This window comes from Plecotus auritus, assembly GCF_963455305.1.
Source record: "Plecotus auritus genome assembly, chromosome: 5".
Lineage (NCBI taxonomy): Eukaryota > Metazoa > Chordata > Mammalia > Chiroptera > Vespertilionidae > Plecotus > Plecotus auritus.
The window spans coordinates 121,602,906-121,626,904 of record NC_137776.1 but is presented as its reverse complement, the minus strand read 5'-3'; the positions used below and the strand labels follow the sequence as shown (position 1 = coordinate 121,626,904).

At 38.7% G+C, this 23,999-nt stretch overlaps 1 protein-coding gene across 6 annotated transcripts in view; it reads left to right on the top strand.

Moving 5' to 3' along the window:
* FOCAD (focadhesin) overlaps positions 1 to 23,999 on the top strand; it is a 310,432-nt gene that overhangs the window by 194,147 nt on the left and 92,286 nt on the right. For all 6 annotated transcript variants that reach the window (XR_013960579.1, XR_013960580.1, XR_013960581.1 and 3 more), the window contains exons 19-21: positions 3,477 to 3,615; positions 8,110 to 8,295; positions 13,807 to 13,928. Coding sequence is in view for 2 of the 6 variants with exons in the window: in XM_080667664.1 (XP_080523790.1) it covers positions 3,477 to 3,615; positions 8,110 to 8,295; positions 13,807 to 13,928 (447 nt within the window). In the remaining 4 variants the exon portion in view is untranslated. The remainder of the gene's footprint in view (positions 1 to 3,476; positions 3,616 to 8,109; positions 8,296 to 13,806; positions 13,929 to 23,999) is intronic.

The following is a 23,999-nucleotide window of genomic DNA, read 5'->3' as shown; positions in this document are numbered from 1 at the left end:
TGACGTCTTTTGATGTTCCTTAGTTGTACTCATATTGATCATAGTCATTGCACACAAGCCAAGGGAAGTGACTGGAGCTAGCATAGGGAAGCTGGAATAAATGCCTCTTTAAGAGATGAGCAGAAAAGGACAGAAATGTAATGGAATCAAGTTCTAACAATAGTGCTAATTTGTTCGGGAGAATCAACTCGCATTTGAAGAAACAAAATTGAAGGAGTCATCATAGCATTATAAATAGGCAGGGTATGTCATTTATACTTAAATCACAGTACATCTGTAGTTTCCTTGTTATGTGATGCAGACATATGCTGTTTACTATATAGCAGGTAGATTAATATAGGTATTCAGTTATGTGCATGTGAAATTGGGCAACTTAAGATGGATGGATGAGTGTATCAATTTTTTTTACCCCCAACCTAGTAGGTCTTTTTTTCATGGCTCTCAGAAATATTGATGGCTGGGTGCTGTGACTCATTTTAAGTAATTTAGGTTGACTGAACAGAAAGACTGGATAAGCTAAAATGTGTGCAAAAATGATTATATTCCTTTTATAGTAAATGATTCTGGAATTAGAAGCATTTGATCATTAGAAGCGTTAGTTCACGCACTAGCTAAGGTCCTTGTGAAGGCTATGGTGGCTTCTGCTTCTTACTCTTCTGCTTGTGCCACTAACACCTCCCTCTCTCTCTCCCCCCTTCCTCTTCTCATAGCCTTCCTTCCTTCTTCCTTCCTCCCTCCTTTCCTTCCACCGCCTTCCTTCTTTATAAACAGAATAATTGAAACATGAATCACATTCCACATGATTCACCTATTTAAAGCATACAATCAGTGGTTTTAGTATATTCAAAGAATTGTGCCAACTAATCACAGAGCAACCACAGTCTAATTTTAGAACATTTTATTATGAGTTAATTCTCATTACCCTTTCCTCTCCCTAAGCAACCATTAATCTATTTTCTGTCTCTAAATTTGTCTGGCCTGAACCTTTGCTATAATGAAATTATATAGTATGTGGTCTTTTGTGACTGGCTTCCTTAATAGCATATTTTCAAGGATCATTCATGTGTAGCCTGAATGGTACTTCATACCTTTTTATGACCAAACTAGAGGCCCAGTGCACAAAATTCATGCACGGCGGGTGAGGAGGGGAAGGGTCCCCTCAGCCCAGCCTGCACCCTCTCCAATCCGGGACCTCTCGGGGGATGTCCAACTGCCAGATCGGGCCTAAAATGGTAGTCGGACATCCCTCTCACAATCCTGGACTGCTGGCTTCTAACTGTTCACCTGCCTGCCTGCCTGATCACCCCTAACTGCCCCCCCACACCAGCCTGATCACCGCTGCCTCTGCCTGCCAACCTGATCACCCCTCACTGCCCTCCCCTGCCAGCCTGATCACCGCTAACTGCCTCTGCCTGCCAGCTTGATTGCTCCCAACTGCCCCCCCCCCCCCACCGGCCTGGTCGCCCCATGCAGCCTGCAGCTTGGTCGTTTGGTCACCCCTCACTAACCCCCCTGCCGGCCTGGTCACTCCACGCAGCCTGTTTGGTCATCCATTTGGTTACGACAGTCGCTTAGGCTTTTATATAGATAGATAATATTCAGAGGTACAGATATGCCACATTTGGTTTATGTATTCATCAGTTCATGGGCATTTCAGTTGCCTCTGTTTGGTTTTTTTTGTGTGTTGTTTTTTTTTTGCGGGGGGCGGGGGGTTAGCTATTATGAATAATGCATTCACATTCATGAACATTCACATGCAAATTTTTTGTGTTACTGTATATTTTTATTTCTCTTGGTTATATACCTAGCAGCGGGATTGCTGGGGCATATGAACTGTCTTTAACATTTTGAGAAACTGCCAAACTGTTTTCCAAAGGAGCTGCCCCCTTTTACATGCGCACCAGCAGTGTATACGGGTTCCGATTTCTCCATATCCTCGCTGTTCCTCTGAGTTTTCTTCTGCACCCCTCCCCAAGGCTCCTATCACCGGTGAATGTGAGGAGCAGCAGGGCTTCCCAGGGCTTGGATGGCCTGGCATGGTAACGGGTGTTTCTGATGTAGACTCCAGCTGTAAGCAGTGTTGTCTGCTTCTCCAGTGTGTTGTTCAAATGCTTTTCCATTTAAAATGTGGATGTGTAAAAAGTCAGGAAGTAAGGCAAATGGACCCAGACCAATTCCTTTTGGGGGAACTTTTTTGGCAACTGGGACTTGTTAGAATCTCTAAGATAACTCCTGATGATACTAACCCTAGCAACTTCCGAGTATGTATGTAGACCAGAGACACTGGGAAAACTCCGCTTGTCAGAACCGAAAGGTTTGCAAACGTGCCAGGGTTTCTCTGGTATGCACTGATGTCAGCAAATGCCCTGTGTGAAGCATGGATTGTTATCGCTGTAATTGTGGCTGGCGCAGGCTCTGAAAGCCAGTCAAGGCCCTCTGTTGACTTAGAAGTAAGCTTGTCTTAGCAAGTGCTCGGGCAGTCAGCTTGCTTTCCCTCCTTCACTGTTGTGGAGGACACGAGTTACTGTTGAAAGGCTTCATTGGAGTTGAGGTTATTATACTTAAGAGAAGCATTTCCTCTTTTTTTTTTTCCTTTTTTAATCCCTTGCAAGAACCCCGGCTCAGTGAAGTTCCTAAATGGAACAGTGCTTTGGGGACCTATGAAGAAGGCAGTCGACAGGAATTGTTAATTGTTTCTAAAAATAACTCCAGGAGACAGGCTAATGGTAATGACTGGGTTCTGGCACTTTATGGTTATAGCAACCACTTTTATATATTTTGATTTCCTCCCCTAATGCTTAATTATCTCCATGTGGGCATTATGATGGTGTATCATTGAAAGTATTAAAAATTTAATTAATTGCTTGACAGTTATATCTTGTGGAAATTACAATAGTGGTAATCTTCAAATTGCAAATCCCACAATAAAGTGTAGCTACCAATTACAGATTTTAGTGTTTTTATATTCTCTAGCAACAAATTGCCAAGTCTAAAATAAAGTCAACTAAAGCATTCTGTTCCTTCCTGATCTCCACTATACATCCTACTGTAGGATTTTAAACTTTGTCATAGAGATGTGGGTGGAATCACAGATTTTAAAAAATATATATTCAGATTAGGCAAATATTTCATTATAAATCATAGAAGCCCAATATATTCAATGTGTCAGTGTTTGCATTTTATTGTCTGATGGTGTAAATTTTTATTACTTTTCTATAAAACATTGTTTCTATTGTTTTATGGTGATTTTCTTACTATGTCATTAGTTCTTTACATGGATCTGGGATTGTACCTAATATGGTGATTACAGGTTAACATTTAGTTAATCTGAAAATGAATAGTTTTTTAAAAATTATTTTTAATGGTCTTTTGACATTATAGAGCACTGAATCTAGCTGATTTTTTAAATCTTGACATGAAAAGGACAAAGAAAAGATTTACATGATGCTTTAGTATTGTCTTCTCTGTCATTTCAGATAAGACCAGAAATCAGTCCTCCCGACGAGCTGGATGAAGATGAGGATGAGGAGGGTGATGAAAAGGATGTGGATCTTTCGATTCCTGGCTCTTGCTATCTCAAACTGTTGCCACTCACCTCGCCTTTGGTGTTACCAGGTGACTTATTTACTTAATGGCAGGGAAACTAGCATTTTCCAGTGATTTTTACCTATCTGATTAATTGTGTTCTTTTGTGATGTGTACATATTATAGCTTGCTTTAATCTTACATACTCATTTTCTATCTAAAATGCAAAATGCCTCCATCTGTTCCATAGGACTGCTTGAGGTAGTATGGCATTCAAAATATACTGAATATGTTAGACTTGAATAAAATTGAACTGGAGAACTAGTTTAAAAATCATTTTTACTAATGTATTTCAAGTGCTAAATTTATTCTGTAAGATAAGTTTGCAGTGGGATTTTAAGTCACTGATTCAAATAACTGTTTATTGATATAGAAGGTAAGTGAAAAGATTATTAGAATCTTCCAAAATTTACTGGCTAGTATCATCATTATAAATTTATTCTAAAGAGAATTATCCCAAAGATGGTACCAATATTCAAGAACTGGAAATGAATGCCTTTAAAAAACAGAGCGAATTGCATGGTCATTTAGTTTCAACATAAACTTTACAGAATTTTGGCATTTTAAAAAATATTCTAATTATTTCTAATTATTCTAATTCAGTATTAGCCAACATTTTGCTGACCATGCATTATATGTCCTGTCCCAATTCTAGTTTGAATGTTCATGAATGTATAAATTTCTCAAAATTAAGTTCAATAAACATAAGAAATGTCATCTTATTTTCACAATCGTAATCTCACTAGCCTGCAATGTTGAAAGATTTTTCCTTGGTTTCATTCCTTGTGGAGATTCCTGAGGAATTCAGCCAAATAAATATTATTAATTTCTAGACAAAGCTCCTGTCCCAAATCCCCACCTCCTTTCATTAGAGAAAGCTGGATGGCACAACTTAGACAAAGAGCTCACCCTTTCTTTTGTCCTGATGCCCAGAACAAGCCTTAAAGACTAGTCTCCTGTTCTCTTCTCTTCTTCCCCACTTCCTACCTCAGGGCTCTTCAGAGTCTGGGTCTTTTCTTGCAGTTAATAGTGAGTCAAAGAAGTAAAAAGCCTGCAGTTATCAAAGTGCCTCTTGTAAACTAAAACAGTCATAGGATGTTGTTCCCTCTTACATGGGACACACGCACGCACACACACACTCACACACACACACACACACATACACACACACACACACACACTCTCACACACACACACATACACACTCTCACACACACACACACATACACACACTCACACACTCACACACACACACACACACTCACACACACACCTCACCCCCGGGCTTGTGGTGGGAGAAGAAGGGGGAAGACATTGGTTGCCAAGCTGTGCTGTTGTGTCTGACCTCCCAGTCTGCACAGAACTGTGGTGGCCATGAAATGGCTCCTCTGCATGCTTTGTCCTTGATTATTGTTAGTGCCTTTCCTTGAGAAAGAAGGGGAAGACCTGAGATCAGCAATTGTATCTACTTGAGAAAATTCAATACTTAGAATCAGGTGGGTAATCTAGAAGCTAACTGTATCTGGCAAGCCATGTCAGCATGGCAGAATTCTTCATTGTTCTGTGCCTCACTTTTCCTGGGGTTACTCAGAAAGCAAACAAAACACCCAGGAAAGAGCACCAGCCGCAGGAGTGTATGCCCTTCAGGGTCCGGGGCAGATGATCCATATTGGGTCTCTAGGAGCAGTTACTAGGTGGAAAGCCAGATCACACTGAATAAGTGAATCCTGGACCTTTTCTCCTCTTACTTTCTTTCAAGTAAACACAAATGCAGTTGCAGAGTAAATTCAATAATTTGCATTATTTTAATAGGGGTGTTACTGATATCTATTAAATTTTTTTAATTTATTGAAATAATTTTAGACTTACAAGAAGTCACAAAAACAGTTTAGAAAGTATCTGTGTATTTTTACCCACCTGATCCAATTGCTAACAGCACACAAAGCCTTAGTTCATTATTAAAACCAGGCATTTCACATTGGTACGATATTATTAACTATAGAATTGTTCAGACTTTACCAGGTTTATTTCATACATTATATAAACTTTTGGGATTAGCTTTTTTTTTCTCACTCAACCTGTTTTTTAATCCATCCAAATACTTGCCTGTATGGATTGTTCTTTTTTTATTACTGAGTAGTATTTCATTGTAGGATGTACTACATGCAGTTTGTTTATCCACTCACCTGTTGAAAGACATTTAGGTTGTTTTAAAATTTTATATCTAATACTGCAATCTACAGATTTTCAGCTCTTTTCAAATTCTCACCTGGTCAAAGACGGCACGACTCAATGACAATGAAAAAAATCCTAGTTGCCAGCTTAGTGACTGGGGAAGACAATGTTTTTTATATCAATTGCAGTCATGGTATCTTACCCTCATTTACACTATGCTCAGGGCTGGGATTATTTTTAGAATCCTTAGTCCTCTGAAGAGCTTGCCAAGTAGACAAATTTCCATTCCTGAGTTAGTCTATTGCACATGTGTACTTATCTCTTGATATGTATCAGCTTTTGCCAGAATAGGACCCTTCGGGGCAAGCATGAAATTAACCCTCTCATCATAGCACTAGTGCCCTCACACTGGATGATCCTGGCTACATTCTGAACAGCTGTACTCATACTGATCTAGCTTGAAGCGGTCATGCACATGCATGTGAACGCAGGTATTGGGGTGTATGGCCTGCAATTGGATGTTACTCGTCCCTGTCATTTAGATGATGAATGGATTAGGGTCTTGACAGGAAAGTCGAATTCAGATGGAGTAACAGAGTTTAATAAAGAGACTATTTACAGTTATGTTATCAAGGTTAAAGAATATTCCAGATGCTGCAATGGTGAATTTGTGATTGCCTAATCACAAGCAATGGTGAATCATTCCAGAGTGGGATGATGTCCCTTAGCTAGCAGGAGTAAGGGGAGGTAGCAGGTAGGAGAAGGAGAGTCATAAGCAGGGGAGCCAGGTCTTCGTAAGAGGCATGCAGGCTACCGGTAGCAGTCCTGTAGGTGGATATCTGGGGATACATGCCTGACCTCACAGTGTTTCCACCCTCTGACCTCCTGCCAGTGTTTCCCATTGGATGCCAGAGGACAAGGGAGCCCGGTGATGCAGTTGTTAAAGGTCATTCTTCCAGGGCACAGAGTAGGGTGAGAGGGTGGAGGATGGGTCTGGAAGGGTAAATGGAAAGTATCCCATACAGTGTTCTCAGCGCTTTGAAAGGAGAAATTTGGTTGCATCTTGAAGTATATAGCATTGACAGGGATAGACACATAATAGATGCTCCAGTGAGCACTTTCCCTTTAATTTAATCATATCTTTTAAAGAAGACTTTTAGATCTATTCCGAGTGAAATTCCAGTTTTATTGGGTGGATCCTTGCTTTTTGTTCCTATAATAAGAGGCACCTGCAGTAGTCTCCTTTTTTGTTTTCCATGTGATTTGTTTAGTTTAAATGTTTTTGTTTCTGCATTGGGCAACCTCTAGTGGTTCTTAGGAAAATAACACTTGAATACAAACCTGCAGTTTTATCAAGTATTTTGTTTGGGTATCTATTGTCTTTTGATCCCACATTTCTGTGTTACCTTATAATAAGTAAACATGTCAAGCAATAAAGATCTTGGGCTTAATTAGGACCACAAGCAAAGAAATAATGAACCAATATTTTGCTTTTTAATAATTGTACTGATATTGCTACAGATGATTAAACTTCTGATAATAGCAGAGGTTTTGATGTTATTTAAACGCAGTAAAAAACCATTGGAAGATGTTAGGGAGGGGATGACACATTCTGGCTTGAATAGATGATGGTTTGTAAGGGTAGAACCCAAGAAATCCATTTTTAAATTAGTCCGGATGAGGGAGAGAGAAGATAATGACTGGGCAAGTAGCAGTGAAAATGGAGAGAAATGGGCGGATTTGGTATATACTTTAGAAGTTTGATGTAGAAGCACTTGCTGGTGGAGTACATATAAGGAGTGTGGGAACGAGGAAAGTCAAGAATGACTAAGTTTTTAAGCTTTAGCAACTGGGTGCCCTGGTCTGACTTGGGGAAGAATAAAAAAGGGTAGGAATCAAGAGTTCTCTTTTTAATTTGTGAAGTTTGGCCTGAAACAGGCTAAGTTGCTGCTGCTGCTACTGCTGCTGCTGTGGTGGTGGTATGTGTGAGTTAAGACATGATTTCACTTATCTGTGGAATCTAACGAACACAATAAACTGATGAATAAAATAGAACCAGAAGCATGGAAACATGGAACAGACTGGTGAATCTCAGAGGAAAGGTAGGGGCAGGAAGAGATTAAACAAAGAATTTATATTCATATATGCATTGCCCATGGACACAGACCATAGGGTTGTGAAGGCCTGGGATGGGGTGGGAGCCAGGTTGGGGGGATCGGGGGCCAGAGGGGGAAATGGGGGCAGCATCTGGAATATTCTCAACAATAAAGATTAAAAAAAAAAAGAATGAGTGTTTCTCTTCTAGCATACTGTAATACTCTACTTTTAATTTCCTTTTATCTCTTTCAGCTTTGGAGGAATTTTTTACATCACTCGTGAAGCAAGAAATGGTGAATATGCCCCGTGGGGTATATCACTCGGCATTAAAAGGAGGTTCCCGCTCAGACCAAGGAAAGACTGTAGCAGGAATCCCCAATTTTATATTGAAAATGTATGAAACAAACAAGCAACCAGGTTTGAAACCTGGCCTTGCAGGTAAGCACAGTACGTAGTATCCAGGTACAAGTTTTTAATGCATTGTTTTAAGCTTCCGTTTCCAGGCAGGCTGGAGTAGGTAGGGCATAGGAGGGCATTGCTGCTGCTGCTAACATGTAGGCACAGCTGGATAAATGGCAAGAATAACTCACATTTTAAAGGTACCAGAGAACTGTAGAAGCAAAGATGGATAGATAGACAAAAAAAATCCAGAAAAGGAGAACATTTTAGGGTTGTCCTCATCCCCAAGGAGGATAGTCAGACTCTGGTTATGAGCTAGGATTGGGGGTTGGCCAGGAAGAGGCCTGGTGGAGGCTAGAGGAACAGTGGAGCTATTAGTGGTTCCACTGGATGAGGGTGCTGTGATGGTTAAGTTTGTGTCTTGATTGGGCTAAGAGGTGCCGGATAGCTGCTGAGACATTAGTTTTGGGTGTGTCTGTGAGTGTGCTCAGAAGAGGTTAGCTTTGAATCAGTAAACTGAGTAAAGAAGATCACCAGGGTCCCCAGGCCTGAACGGAACAGAAAAACAATGGAAGGGTGAATTTGCTCTTTGCTTGAATGGATTCATCCAACTCCTGCCCCTGGACATTGGCACTCCTGGTTCTCAGGCTTTGGGATACGGACTGAATTATTTCTCTGGTTCTCCAGCTCACGGGTATATTTTTCTTATTCGTTCTGTTTCTCTGAAGACCCTAACTAATATAGGAGACAAACTGGAGATTTTCCTCAGAAGATATTTGCTGAATTTTGAGTTTGCACTGAAAGTTAAAGAAATAGGCCGATGCTTCTGAAAGGCAACGTGAAATCTCCTTCAGTCTTGTGCTTAGGAGACAAAGACCAGCTAGGAGAGTGGGTCTGAAACAAAGCACAAGAGCAGGGAATTGGTCCTGGAGAGGGACAGCACTTTTCACCTGAGTGCATTTACTATCCTGGCCTGGGCTGGAGGCCGAACTTCAGGCTTGACCTTAACATGAGGCTGGTGCAGGAGGCAGAGAAACCAGCAGAGACCTTGACATTTGTGTGGTGCCTAAGTGACAAAACGGGAGACTTGAGGAACCTCAAACACACAGCCCGTTTCTCCCTTCAGAATGATATTTGCCCAGATTTGGAACTTGAAGGGATGGGAGTTAGAGGTGAGCCGGGAACCTCTGAGGACAGACCTGGATCTCTCACAATTATTCCATCCTGAGGAGTCCCATTAGGCTGTCAGTGGGAAGTCCTAGGGAGTCCTGCCCTCAGAACAGGGCTGAGCCAGACATGGACGGATCCACTGGAGTGTAGTTATTGTACTAACCCAGTCCAATCCCCGATTTGGTTGAGAAGATCAGTGCTTCCCTATCTGCTTAACAGAGGAGAGGAGTTTAGCATTATTTAGACTAAAATCTCTGTGGTTCTTTTATTTACTGTCCAGTATACAATGAAAAAGTACTAGATATATGAAAAAGGAAGAAGCTAGAAATGAAGGGGACATTTCAAGGAGATAACGCAGTCACCCTATTAAGAAAATGTGACTATTCTAGTCAGTTCACACAAAATACCATAGCTTCAAGATATCTGATAAAAATTAGCACAACTAAAAGATGAAATAGGCCTGCAGTAAAGTTGGGAACTTTAAAACATTTTTTTCAATAGCTTGAAGAATAAGTAGACAAATAAACTGTATAAATTTACAAACTATCTGAACACTACTGTGAACAAACTTGACTTAACTGACAAAGAATAGTGATAGAATTCCTGTGCTTTTCAACAGTACATGGGAAACTTGCCAAAATGACCATATGACAAACCATACGTATCAACAAATTTCAAAATTCTGAAGTCATTAAGAGTCTGTCCTCTGATGGCAATGGGATTAAGCTAAATATAAATACCCCAAAAATAACTAACTAGAATGTCTCCAGTAGCCTAGAAATTGAAGAGTACACTTATAAATAATCCAAGGATTAAGCTAACTATCAAAATGGAAATCAGCAAATATTTTAAACTGAATGATAATGAAAATAAGCCATATCCCAACTGCTAAAACAGTGTTAAAAGGAAATTTATACTTTAAGTGAATATATTAGAAAACAAAAAAGGAAAATAATGACTTAAGCTTCTATCTCAAGAAGCTTTGAAAAGAACAGCAAATTAAATTTAAAGGAAGGAAAGAAGTAATAATAAGAAGAAAAATTAATGCATTAGAAAACATAAAATGAGCAAAGCCAAAGTTGGTTCTTCGAAAAGCTTAACAAAATGATAAAGCCAGTATAAGTTTGGATAATAAATTAGAGAAATATAGATACGAGGAATAACAAAGGAGATACCACTTCAGAGCCTATAGCATTCAAAAAGATAAAGAATTTATAAAGAACCTTAGCCAGTAGATTTCACAGTTTAGATAAGGTGTGGAAATTTATAAAAATATAAATCTTTACAAAACTGACAGGGGGATAAATAGACTATGAATAGTTTGATAATGTATTAAAGAAATTGAACCTCTAACAACCTTCCCACTGATGCTGAATAAAAACCATGGTGCACATGGCATCCTTGGTGAATTCTTCTCCAAAATTAAGGGAGCAATAGCAATGATATTTGTATTCAATGAACTCTAACAGAGTGTAGGAAAAAAGGAACTATGAAATCAGCATACTTTTTATACCAAAATCTGACGAGTGCAAGAAGGGAATATTACAAACCAATCTTTTCTATGAACATAGTTAAAAAAAAAAATTGAACTCAGCAATAGATACAAAAGATAATACATAACAATTAAATGGGGTTAATTTACTGTTTAAAAATGTAATTCATTATATTAATAGAAAAAGGCAGAGCAATCTTTAAATTATAGCAATAGATACAGAAAATACCTTTGAAAAATTTACCTCCTATTCATGATATAAAAGACTCATATTAAACTTTGAATAGAAGGGAACTTTTTTAATTCTGATGAAGAACATCTACAATGCCATTGTTGTACTTAGTACTCAGATACTGAGATTGGGGAAAAGATATGGATGTTTATTAGCATCACAGTATTGTAATGGAGGGCATAGCTAGTGTGATAAGCCAAAAAAAAGGAAAAAAAGGCGATAAGGGTTAGAAAGGAAGAAATAAAATAGTCATTATGTGCAGATGACATGATTGTATACATAGAAAATTCAAATTTATCTACATATTAGGGTTAATAAATGAATTCAGCATCACTAATTAATGCATATATACAAAAGTCAACATATAAAAATCAGTGATAATTGAAAAAGGTTTTTAAAAATTAAAGAAATAAGTTACTAAGAAAATGCCAAAAAAAATCAGTGATATATTTTATATACCATAACAAAAAATAAATAAAATTTGAAAACACTATCATTTACAGTAGCATCAAAAAATATCGATTACCCAAAGTAAATTTATCAAAAAGCATGTAAAACCCTTATGCTGGAAGCTATAGTCATTATGGAGAAAAATTTTAAAAATCCTAACAAATGGAATGACATACAATGTCTATGGACCTGAAGACTGTGTTGTAAAGATGTTAATTTTCTTTAAATTGGTATGTGGATTCAACCCAATCCAGATCAGTATCCCGGTAGGTTGTTGTTTTTTTCTTTGAAACTGACAAGCAGATTTTAAAATTTGTGTGAAAATGAATGGATAGCCAAGGTAATCTTGGAGAATCAAAACAAAGTAGGAGGATTTATATTACCAGATGTCAAGACTTTTTATGAAACCACAATAATTGACAGTGTGGGATTGGTGCAAGAATAGACAAACAGACCAATGGAAGAATATTGCAGACCCACATAAGAGGGCCACAGATTATTACAAAGGTGACACTGCAGAGCTGTGGAGAAAAGAAGTCTTTATCACAAATGGTTCTATAATGAAAAGCTCCAGTTATAAAAATAGTGACAAATTATATTAGAATCAAGGACATGTGTTAATCAAAATATACCTTGAAGAGAGTGAAAAGGCAAGCCACAAAATGCAAGAGAGTATTATACATGTGTCTGATAAAGAGCTCATATCTAGCAGATACAATGAATTTTTGTAAATTAATAAGAAAAAGACAATCAGAAAACAGTAAAATGAATTGAACATATCCTTCAAAATGACAGTATTTGTTCAATGAACGTATGAGTAAACGATCAACTTATTCACAGAGAGATACAAATTAAAACCTCAATAAGATACCACCACATATTTAACAGATTGGCTAAAATGAAAAAAAGATGGAAAATACAAAGAATTGACAAATATGTGGAGCAATGGATACATGTTAGTACAACCACTTTGGAAAACTTGTACTGAATACATTGACACTGTTACCCAGCTATTTCATTCTTAGGGATAGACCCAAATGAAGTCACTAGGAGACACGCACTGTAATGTGCATAGCAGCACTGTTTGAGCAGCCCTAAACTTGGAAGCTATCTAAATGCCTGTTGACAGTAAAATGGAAAAATTGAGGTATGTTCACATGATGGAGTATTATTCAGCAGTGAGAATGGATGTTCTACAACTGCCAATAACTATGAATGATTGTTGCAATGATTATATTGAGTGAAAGAAGCCAGATTTTTAAAAAGCCATTTTACAGTCTAATTTTATTAATATAAAGTAACGAAGTAGGCAAAGTGGGTATGGGAAGGTTGCTACCTTTGGGAGAGGAGTGCATGTGACTGGGAGGAGACATGGGGAAAGGTTTCTGGGATGTTAACAGTGTTTTGTTTTCTGATCTGGGTGATGGTCAGACTTGTTCAGTATGTGAAAATTCATTGAGCTCTGTAAGCCTATTATATGTGTACTTTTCTCTATGTGTACCATACTTCAAAAAGAGATGTTTAAAAATGTAACGATCTCTATGTTTTAAATTATCTTACCCCTTGAATGTGTCTTTTCATTGGCTCAGAATTACCCAGACAGTTTCCAAGACTACCCTCGCTCACTCTGGCACTTGGCTGCCTGCCCTTGCATTTCCATTGACACTGGGGCCAGCGGGAGCTGGAAGTTCAGTTGGAGAACTTGGTTGACAAGAGTGGGAAGGACTGGGCAGAGAAGGGTTAGAGGAGGCGGGAGCGGAAAGGGGAGAATGAATGTACGTGAGTGCAGGTATGAGGAAAATCTTGTCCACTGGTAGGTATAAAGTAAGGAACCCATGTTTTATCAGGATTCAGAAATAATATGTGCAAGCACTTCTCTTTAATTGGAATTTGTTTTTTTAAAGCTTAATAGAATCTCTAATAAAAACTAACTTATTATTTACAGTTTATAAAATTTAAAGTGTCATGAGTTGCAAATTTATTCACTTATTTACAAATGAATAAAGCTTGTAAATAAATGATAGTTTAAATATAACTTTTATACTTCTATTTTTTTCTTTCCTTAGATACCAATAGCCAAATATAATTTGCTTAGCAAATTCTTTTAATTCATAAATATCTCTATCCAGATTGATTAAATATTGACTACTGGGAATCTAACTGATGAAGTTTTTTTCATAAGAAATGTTTTTATGTTTTCTTTAAGGGGGTATGTTATTTTGTTACGATGTTTCAACGTATCAGAGTAAAGATGGCAAACCTTTGAATCGACTGATGGCCAGTAGAGGGCGAAGTTTCAAGCAGACCTCACTTGCTCTGGTGCATGAGGTAGGTGCCTTCCCACACCCTAACAGGTTCTTCTTTCCTATTTGTTTTGGGATTTTCCTCCTTACTTTATGCTCATGAAATTTAGTGTCTATTTGGAAATAATTTTTCTCTTTATCATAATTAATTTAAGATGTTTTTAAAGGTAAACAAAATAGCTGACTCACTAAAATATTTTGATAAGTTTCTGAGAGAAACTGGCCTGCTTCCCCTACGGCTTAACCTAAAATTTGAGAAAAGAATCTAGGAATTTGGTTTATTTCATCAATGTTTAACTTCCATTGTAAAGAATAAAAACTAACTTATTATTTAAAGAAATTATCTTGAGTGTTTCTTAATTCTAATCTTTTGCAAGTATGTAGGGCACCAGTATTTATATTTTTGAAGGTCAGGGAATTAAAAGTAAATAAACATGTTTAGGTAAAAAGAAAAAAACTTTGGTTTTAGTGTTTATTTAGCGACCCTTTTAAAATAAAGCTATGTGATGTCATTACATGATTTGCATGAAATCGGGTCATTACAAATTATAGCAACACCGTCAGGAAGTGGAAAGCTGGAGAGTACTTGGGAAGTGTTTGGTTTTGTTTTTAAAATTTTTCTGGCAGTGCTCATTCAAGTGTATATAAATGAAAATATATGAATGAATAACAAAATATCACAGCAAAGACGTTTATTTAATACTAGAGGCCCGGTGCACAAAATTCATGCATGGGAGGAGGGGGCCTTCAGCCCAGCCTGCACCCTCTCCAATCTGGGACCCCTCGAGGGATGTCCGACTGCCCGTTTAACCGGGATCGGGCCTAAATAGGGAGTCGGACATCCCTCTCTCAATCCAGGACTGCTGGCTCCCAACTGCTCGCCTGACTGCCTTCCTGATTGCCCCTAACCGCTTCTGCCTGCCAGCCTGATCACTTCCTAACCCAGGGGTGGGCAAACTTTTTGACTCAAGGGCCACATGGGTTCTTAAACTGGACCGGAGGGCCGGAACAAAAGCATGGATGGAGTGTTTGTGTGAACTTATATAAATTCAAAGTAAAGGAGCAGAGGGGAGAGCAAGAGAACCCTCCGCTCTTTCGGCTCCGCAGGCCAGATAGAACAGCCAAATGGGCCGGATCCGGCCCGTGGGCCGTAGTTTGCCCACAGCTGCCCTAACCACTCCCCTGCCAGCCTGATTGATGCCTAACTGCTCCCCTGCCAGCCTGTTTGCCCCTAACTGCTCTCCCCTGCAGGCCTGGTCACCCCTAATTGCCCTACCCTGCAGGCCTGGTCCCCCCCCCCCCCCGCCAACTGCTCTCCCCTGCAGGCCTGGGTCACCCCCAACTGCCCTTCCCTGCAGGCCTGGTCACCCCCAACTTCTCTCCTCTGCCAGCCTGGTCACCCTTAACTGCCCTCCCCTGCAGGCTTTATTGCCCCAACTGCCCTCCCTTGCAGGCCTGGTCCCTCCCAACTGCCCTCCCCTGCTGGCAATCTTGTGGTGGCCATCTTTTGTCCACATGGGGGCAGGATCTTTGACCACATGGGGGCAGCCATCTTGTGTGTTGGAGTGATGGTCAATCTGCATATTACCCTTTTATTAGATAGGATAGAGGCCTGGTGCATGGGTGGGGGCCAGCTGGTTTGCCCTGAAGGGTGTCCCGGATCAGGGTGGGGTTTCCCTTGGGGCCCGGGGCAGCCTGGGCGAGGGGCCTGTGGTGGTTTGCAGGCCGGCCACGCCCCCCGGCAACCCAAGCAGAGGCCCTGGTATCTGGGATTTATTTATCTTCTACAATTGAAACTTTATAGCCTGGAGCGGAGCCAAGCCTTCTGCTTGCTCTGTGGCGGTAGCCATTTCTGTTGGGATTTATGTATCTTCTATAATTGAAACTTTGTAGCCTTAAGCAGAGGCCAAGACAGGCCAGGGCTGCAGAAGCTTGGCTTCCTCCATCGCCGTGGGCAACCCTAGCCTCCTGCTCTCTCCAGCTCCGTGGCTGCCGCCATTTTTGTTCGGATTTATTTATCTTCTATAATTGAAACTTTGAGCCTTGAGTGGAGGCCTGGGCCCGCCAGGGTGTGTGGAAAGCTTGGCTCCCTCCATCGCCTCCCTCCTGCTCACTCCATGGCAGTAACCATCTTGGTTGGGGTTAATTTGCATATTCCCTCCTGATTGGCTGGTGGGCGTAGTGGAGTGATGGTTAATTTGCATATTACTCTTTTATTAGATAGGATAGATGTAATTTATATAGCAGCTATAAATAAAAACATATAAATTATTTTATAAAAAGTTAGTGGGGGGTTAGGAGTGGGATGGAAGGGGTTAATGGGGGACATAGGGATATCAGTAACACATTCAACAATAAAGATAAATAAATAAAAGTTAATGTAGATTATGTAAAAATAGTTAGGGCTTCTACACTATGTTTGTATTAAATCTTATATTGATGCACAATTTATAAATCTTGGTAACATTAATTTGGTTTGATTATATTCTGAGTGTATACCAGTGAGTAAAAGTGGTTTTTAAAGACCCATCTTTATCTTATACCACTTAGAATTCTGTGAATATTTGGTTCAGAACCATTTTTGTCTAATACAGTGTCTTTATTTAACTAAGGAGGGAAGAAAGATCTAGGAAGAGCAGTGTTTCTCTAGGAAGAAGAAAAGTTTAATGTTATGAAAGAGGGAGAAACAGGTGATTTCTGGATATGTTTTCCCTAGCATCTTACTAGTTAGTGTGGAGATGGGAGAAATTTGGTACCTTTTTGTGTTTTTAAGCTGTGCACTTAGTTATTTGAAGGATAATAAAAGTATTGAATATTACTGGACAGCTGATTTTAAATCAGAATAGAAACAAGAAAAAGTGTGAATGTGAAATAATAATAGGTATTAACCAGCTCAGGTACTTTAAAAATTGCTATAATATATTAAATCATTTAATATCTACATCAACACTGTGAGATTGGTGCTGTTAATGTGCTAGAAACCACAGAGCTAGTAAGTAGAGGAGCCTGGGAATAGAACCCAGACCGAATCACTCCATGGTCCTTGAACTACCTCATACCCTCCCAGGTTAAGCAGAGAACATTTACTAGTAAAAACACCTTTGGGTCAAGATGACCCTGGTATTTCCTCACTCTTCTTGCTTCTGGTCCTTTTATTGTTGCAGTCCATTTTATATTTTTCTAGCCTAAGTTTCTTCAAACTCTGCTTTGCTTTCCATCACTACTTTATTCTGAGTCTTTTTTTTAAATTTAATAAATCTTTATTGTTCAAATTATTACAATTGCTTCTCCTTTTCCCCCCCATAGCTCCCCTCCACCCGGTTCCCACCCCACCCTTTGCCCTTACCTCCCCCCACACTGTCCTCATCCATAGGTGTACGATTTTTGTCCAGTCTCTTCCTGCACCCTCCATACCCCTTTCCCCCTGAGAATTATCAGTCCACTCCCTTTCTATGCCCCTGATTCTATTATATTCACCAGTTTATTCTGTTCATCAGATTTTTAATTCACTTGATTTTTAGGTTCACTTGTTGATAGATATGTATTTGTTGTTCATAATTTTTCTCTTTACTTTTTTCTTCTTCCTCTTCTTAAAGAATACCTTTCAGCATTTCATATAATACTGGTTTGGTGGTGATAAACTCCTTTAGCTTTTTCTTATCCGTGAAGCTCTTTATCTGACCTTCCATTCTGAATAATAGCTTTGCTGGGTAAAGTAGTCTTGGTTTTAGGTTCTTGCTATTCATCACTTTGAATATTTCTTGCCACTCCCGTCTGGCCTGCATAGTTTCTGTTGAGAAATCAGCTGACAGTCATATGGGTACTCCCTTGTAAGTAACTAACTGTTTTTCTCTTGCTGCTTTTAAGATTCTCTCTTTGTCTTTTGCTCTTGGCATTTTAATTATGATGTGTCTTGGTGTGGTCCTCTTTGGATTCCTTTTGTTTGGGGTTCTGTGGGCTTCCTGGACTTGTAAGTCTATTTCTTTCACCAGGTCGGGGAAGTTTTTGGTCATTATTTCTTCCAATAGGTTTTCAGTATCTTGCTCTCTCTCTTCTTCTGGCACCCCCATAATTCTGATGTTGGTACACTTGAAGTTGTCCCAGAGTCTTCTTACACTGCAATCTTTAACTTTTTGGATTCTCTTTTCTTTTTTTTGCTTTTCCGGTTGAGTGTTTTTTGCTTCTTTGTATTTCAAATCTTTGACTTGATTCTTGCGTTCCTCTAGTCTGTTGTTGGGTCTCTGTATAATATTTTTTATTTCAGTCAGTGTATGTTTAATTTCTAGTTGGTCCTTTTTCATATCTTCAAGGGTCTCGTTATATTTATCAGTCTTTTCTAGGATATTCTTGAAGAGCCTTATAACCGTGGTTTTAAATTCTATATCCAGTCGTTTGTTTTCCTCCATTTTTTTCGTTTGTGATCTGTTTCTTCGTCTCCCCATTTTTCACTGCTTCCCTGAGTTGGTAGAGTAGCTTTGTGTGCTAGGTTTCCTATATGGCCCAGTGGGTCGGCCTCCCCAGTTAACCTGAGGTGGACACTCTTGGTGCACCCCTTTATGGACTGTGTGTACAGCCTTGTTGTAGTTAAGTCTTGATTGTTGTTGGTATCACTGGGAGGAATTGACTTGCAGGCCAGTTGGCTGTGAGGATCAGCTGTGTCTACACTGGGGAGATTTTCAGTGCTGGAGACAGCCTTATAGGATTAGCCTTGCCAGATTGCAAAAGCCTCTGTGCTCAGCTTGGAAGTGGTGGAGTCTCAGGGCAGGGCAGACAGTCTTGGCTTCCCGTCAACCCTTCCCTTGCGTGCCAGTCTCCAGACCTCTGCCTTCCGCGGTTCCCAAGTTTCCGCCTTACAGTCCAGATTTCCCCCGTAAGAGCATGGGTCTCCAGGGGCTCGCCCGGAACTACAGTTCAGTGCAGTCGGAACTGGAGTTCAGTGCCTCAGGAGCTTCCCACTCCCTTCCGCTAGGGATAGCCTGTGGTAACCTCCGCAGTCAGTCTTCGTGCACACTCGCACCTCCAGACCCCTGCCGCTGCGGCTCCCCTGAGTCTCCGAGTCTCCGTGTGCCTTTCTCTCTACCTGACAGTCCAAACTCCCCCTGTATGAGCCTGGGTCAACAGGGTTTCGCACAGAACTGAGGTTCAGTGCAGTCAGAACTGGGGTTCAGTGCAGTCGGGGCTTCTTTCCCACTCCCGCCAGAGAAAGCCAGCCAGGCACTCCGCCGCCCTTCCTCTCTGCGCGCGTGTGTCTCCGTACCTCAGCTCCTTGCCACTCCTTCTCCGTGAGATTTCCTCTTTCCTCCTAGTTGTAGAATTTCCACTCAGCCAGCTTTCCTGTGGTTCTGGATGGTGTCCGTTCTATCTTTTAGTTGTAGTTTTGAAATTGTTGTGTGGGGCAGCAGTTTAGGTGCTTACCTATGCCGCCATCTTGGCTTCTCCTCAGTAACTTATTCTGAGTCTTTTTATTTAAAAAAAAAAACAAAACTGTCATGAATGTTTCAGTTTGTTTACTGAATTCAGTAATTCATCCATTGATGGATCTTTGCGTAGTTTCCAGTTTAGGGCAGTTATGACTAAAGCTGCTATAAACATTCTCATACAGGATATGTGGGTAGTGGTTTCCCTTTTGTGTTTCCTTAATGACTGTTGATGTTGAGCATCTTTTTATATATTTGTCATTCATACCTTTCCTTCCCTGAGGTGTCTTAATTCTTACCCCTCTTTAATTAGGTATTAGTTTTTTATATATTCTGGATATAACTTATTAGAAATGTGTTTTGCGCATGTTTTTTACCTAATCTGTAACTTGTTTTTTTATTTGCCTAACAATGTCTTTTGGTGGGCAGATTTTTAGTTTTGAAGAATTCCAGTTTACCAAGTTTTTTTTTTTGTTTTTTTTATGGCTCTTGCTATTTGTCTAACCTAAAGTCTCAAAGATTTTTTCTTTTTTCTATTACATTTTTTTATTTAAAAAAATTGAGGTATAACTCACATGTACCATAAAATGCACCTACTTAAAGTGTACAATTCAGTGGTTTCAATATATTTACAGTTATCACCACAATCAATTATAGAATATTTTCGACACACCAAAAAGAAACTTTGTACCCATTAGTGGTCATTCTCCATTTTCCTCAATTTCCAGCCTGTGGCAACCACTAATCCACTTTCTGTATCTATAAATCTACCTGTTTTTGATATTTCATATAAAGGGAATTATATAACATGTGGTCTTTTTGCCTTTTTTTTTTTTTACTTAGCATAATGCTTTCAAGTTTTATATATACTGTTGCATGTATCAATACTTCATACCTTTTATGGCTGAATAATACTTCCATTATGTGAATATGCTATAGATAGTTTATCCATTAATCACTTGATGGATCCTCTATATTTTCTTGTAGAAATTTTATAATTTAAGGTTTACATTTTAGCCTATGTTCTACTTGAGTTAATTTTTCCTAAGGTATGAGCTACATTTGTTGAACATGCCATCATTCATCTCGGCACCTTTGTCAATAATCATTTGTCCATATATGTGTGGGGCTATATCTGTACGCAATCTTATTCCTTTGATCTATGTGTGTATATTATCATCAAAACCACACAAGTTAATTACTATTGCTCTATAATAAATCTTAAAATCAAGTAATGTGACTCTTCCAATTATTTTGTTTTGTTTTTAAATTTGACTTAGGCCCTTTGCTTTCCCATATAAATTTTAAATCAGCTTTGAGAAACCACAAAAATCCCTGCTGTAATTTTGATTGTAAATGCATTGAATCTGTAGATCTATTTGGGCTCTCTCAAATTGACATCTTAACAATATTGAATCTTTCAACCTGTGCACAAGATATATCTTTGATTATTTCAGGTCAGTGTTCTGTTTTTACGAATCTTGCAATTATTTTGATAAATTGTATAAATATTGCATATCCTAAGTATTTTGGTGCTGATGCAATTCTACTTTTTTTGTGTTAATTTCTGACTGCTTACTACCAGTATATAAACATATAATTGATACTTTTCTATGACCTTACTAAACTCACTTATGTAGTCTTGTAATTTTTTTTGTAGGTTCTTTTTGTTTTACATTGTGATAATCCCTGTGAATAGAGATGGTCTTAATTTCTTTTCGTCTTAATTTCTTTTCTTTCTAATTTGCATTTCTTTCTTCCTTTCTTTTTTTGTTTTTTTTGTTTGTTTGTTTGTTGTTGTTGTTTTGTTTTGTTTTGTTTTGTTTTTGCCTAATTGATCTGTGTAGGGCCATCCAGTACAATGTTGAATGGGAGTAGTGAGAGCAGACATTTTTGTGCACAGTCTTTGGTGAAAGCACTTACTGTCTGAACATTAAATTTGGTGTTAGTATAGAGTTTTTGTTGATATTCTTTATTGGGTGGACAGAGTTTCCTTGTACTCCTAAATTGCTGAGTGTTGGTTCCCATACCCCTCACAAATGGATATGAGTTTTGTAAAATGTTTTTTTCACATCTTTTGAGATGATTGTATACTTCTTTAGTTTGTTAATATGAGAAACTATTTTGATAGATTTTCTATTGTGAACCAAACCTGCATTGCTGGGATAAACTCCACTTGATCATATGTATTATCCTACTTACACATTGCTGAATTTGATTTGCTAATAATATTTTGTTAGGAATTTTTGAATTTATGCTCATGAGGTATATTGTTGTATCGTATCCTTGAAATATCTTTTTTTGGTGTGTTGTTAGGGTAATGCTATCCTAATAAATAATTCTGTTAATGTTTGGTAGAATATTCCAGTGAAACCATTTAGGCTTCGAGATTTCTTTAGGAATGTTTGTGACTACAAATTTAATTTATTTAATATATGAGACCATGTATTCATTTTATCTATCTATCCACCTGTGCATCCATATCTATCCATCTATCCACCCATCCCTACTAGTCCTGAAAGAGGATTTGGGTGGCACAGCATACACAACAATTAGTGTCTGTCTGCTTTTTTAAAGTGTAAACCTCATAAAATCAGGGAGCTATTTTTTTGGTCACATGTAGCTCCAGTGCTGGTATTGGTGCCACATGGTAGACACTTGTTGCATTAATGGATGTGTGTTGTATTTTATATTTGCATTTAGTGGCATAGCTTCCTTTCCCAGAAATGTTATTAAATTGGTGATGAATCTAATAATTGTTGAAGTGTTACTAAGAAAAGAAATTATTGTCATTTGAACAAGCTCTTAAGTACTGTTTTGTGTTATTATTCATTTATATTGTTTAGCCTCTCCTCCCTGCCAAAGATTACATATTCCTATAGGATATTCTGTAGCCTTCTTAATGCCTACAGCTATCGGTGGGTGAATGAGTGAACAAATGGGTAACAGAACTTTGTTTTGAATGTTCAAGAACTATGCTCTTCATATTTTGAAATGTGTTTCACTTTATTTCATTGTCACTATTTCTCAATAACTATGTTAGTTAAATTAAGTAATTTTCAGTGTCATGGAGAACTAGCTATTTAATGTAATCTGTGATGAATTCTTTTGGAAAATGTTATATCCTGTTCTTTTTTTTTGGGGGGGGGAGTCATTTTTTCATTGACTTTTCTTTTTTTTAATTTCTTTATTGATTAAGGTATTACATATGTGTCCTTATCCCCCGTTACCCCTCCATCCCCCCCACTCATGCCCTCACCCCCCTATTGTTTGTGTCCATTGGTTAGACTTATATGCATGCATACAAGTCCTTTGGTTGATCCCACATTGACTTTTCTTGATGTGGAACTCTCCCATGTTTCTTTTCGAAGCTACACAGATTGATCTAAATCTGATTGGGTTTCATCTGACCACCAGGAGCAGTTCTGCATACAGTAGTCTTCCTTTATCAATGGGGGATACATCCCGAGGACCCCCCAGGGGAACCCCTGAAACCACAGATAGCTCCAAATCCTCTATATACTATGTTTTTTCCTATACATATCTATGATAAAGTTTAACTTGTAAGTCAGCACAGTAAGAGATTAGCAACAATAATAAAATAGAACTATTATAATAATATACCCGAATAAAAGTTGTATGAATATGGTCTCTCTCTCAAAATACCCTATTGTACTATATTCACCCTTATTCTTGCAATGATGTGAGTTGATACAATTTTTACATAATGAGATGGAGTGAGGCAAATGATGCAGGCATAATTACATGGTGTTAGGCTGCTATAAGGGACACTTGACCACAAGCATTGTGATACTGTAACAGTCCAGCTGACAACTGAGACCTCTACTAAGATGCTGGACAAAGGGACGATTTACATCCTGGCTGGGGTGGAGCAAGAAGCATGAGATTTTATTGCACTACTTAGAAGGGTGCTCAGTTTAAAACTTATGAATCATTTATAGAATTTTCCACTTAATATTTTCATACTTCAGTTAACTATGGTAACTAAAACCTCCAAAAGTAAAACTGCGTTTAAGGGGGGACTACCGTCATCACGCTCCTGTTTAGATTTCTGTAAACCTGAGTGTCCTCTCTCTCTTTGCTCCTTTAACCAGGAGACAAGCAGGGGTCATTTCAGATCGTCCAGGGCTTGGCCAAACTCAAGGGACTGTCCCCTTCTGTTCTGATTTGTAACTGCTACTTCTCTTCCTGAAACTAACTTGGCACCTGTTGATGAGGAAGTTGAAGGTGAATGACAGTTTCCTTCCCTGTCTTGTCATTCATTGGCATTTCTAATTCTGACATGACACTCGCCTAAATTGAATGATACTGGTTTGTCGCTGGATGAGAATGGCAATCTTGCCTCATTATTTCTCCCATCTTCCAGCACATGCAGATTTTCCTGATTCTGCGGCTGCTACCCAATCACATTTCTATCTGAGCATTAGACAGTGAGCTCTTCTCTCATTTTTATTTCAGGGAAACCTTATCTGGTCTTATTGGTGGCACTACTCTGAATGAAATCTTTGTTTCTAAATTCCCTTTTGTATTGATTGTCATTTGGTTATTTTTACCCTATAAATTAATTTTGGTTTTCTTCTGCCTCCTTTAAATTTTTTTTCCTAAGTGCCCAAAAGTACATGTGATATATAACCCATTATTTGAAATGTAAGGAGTGT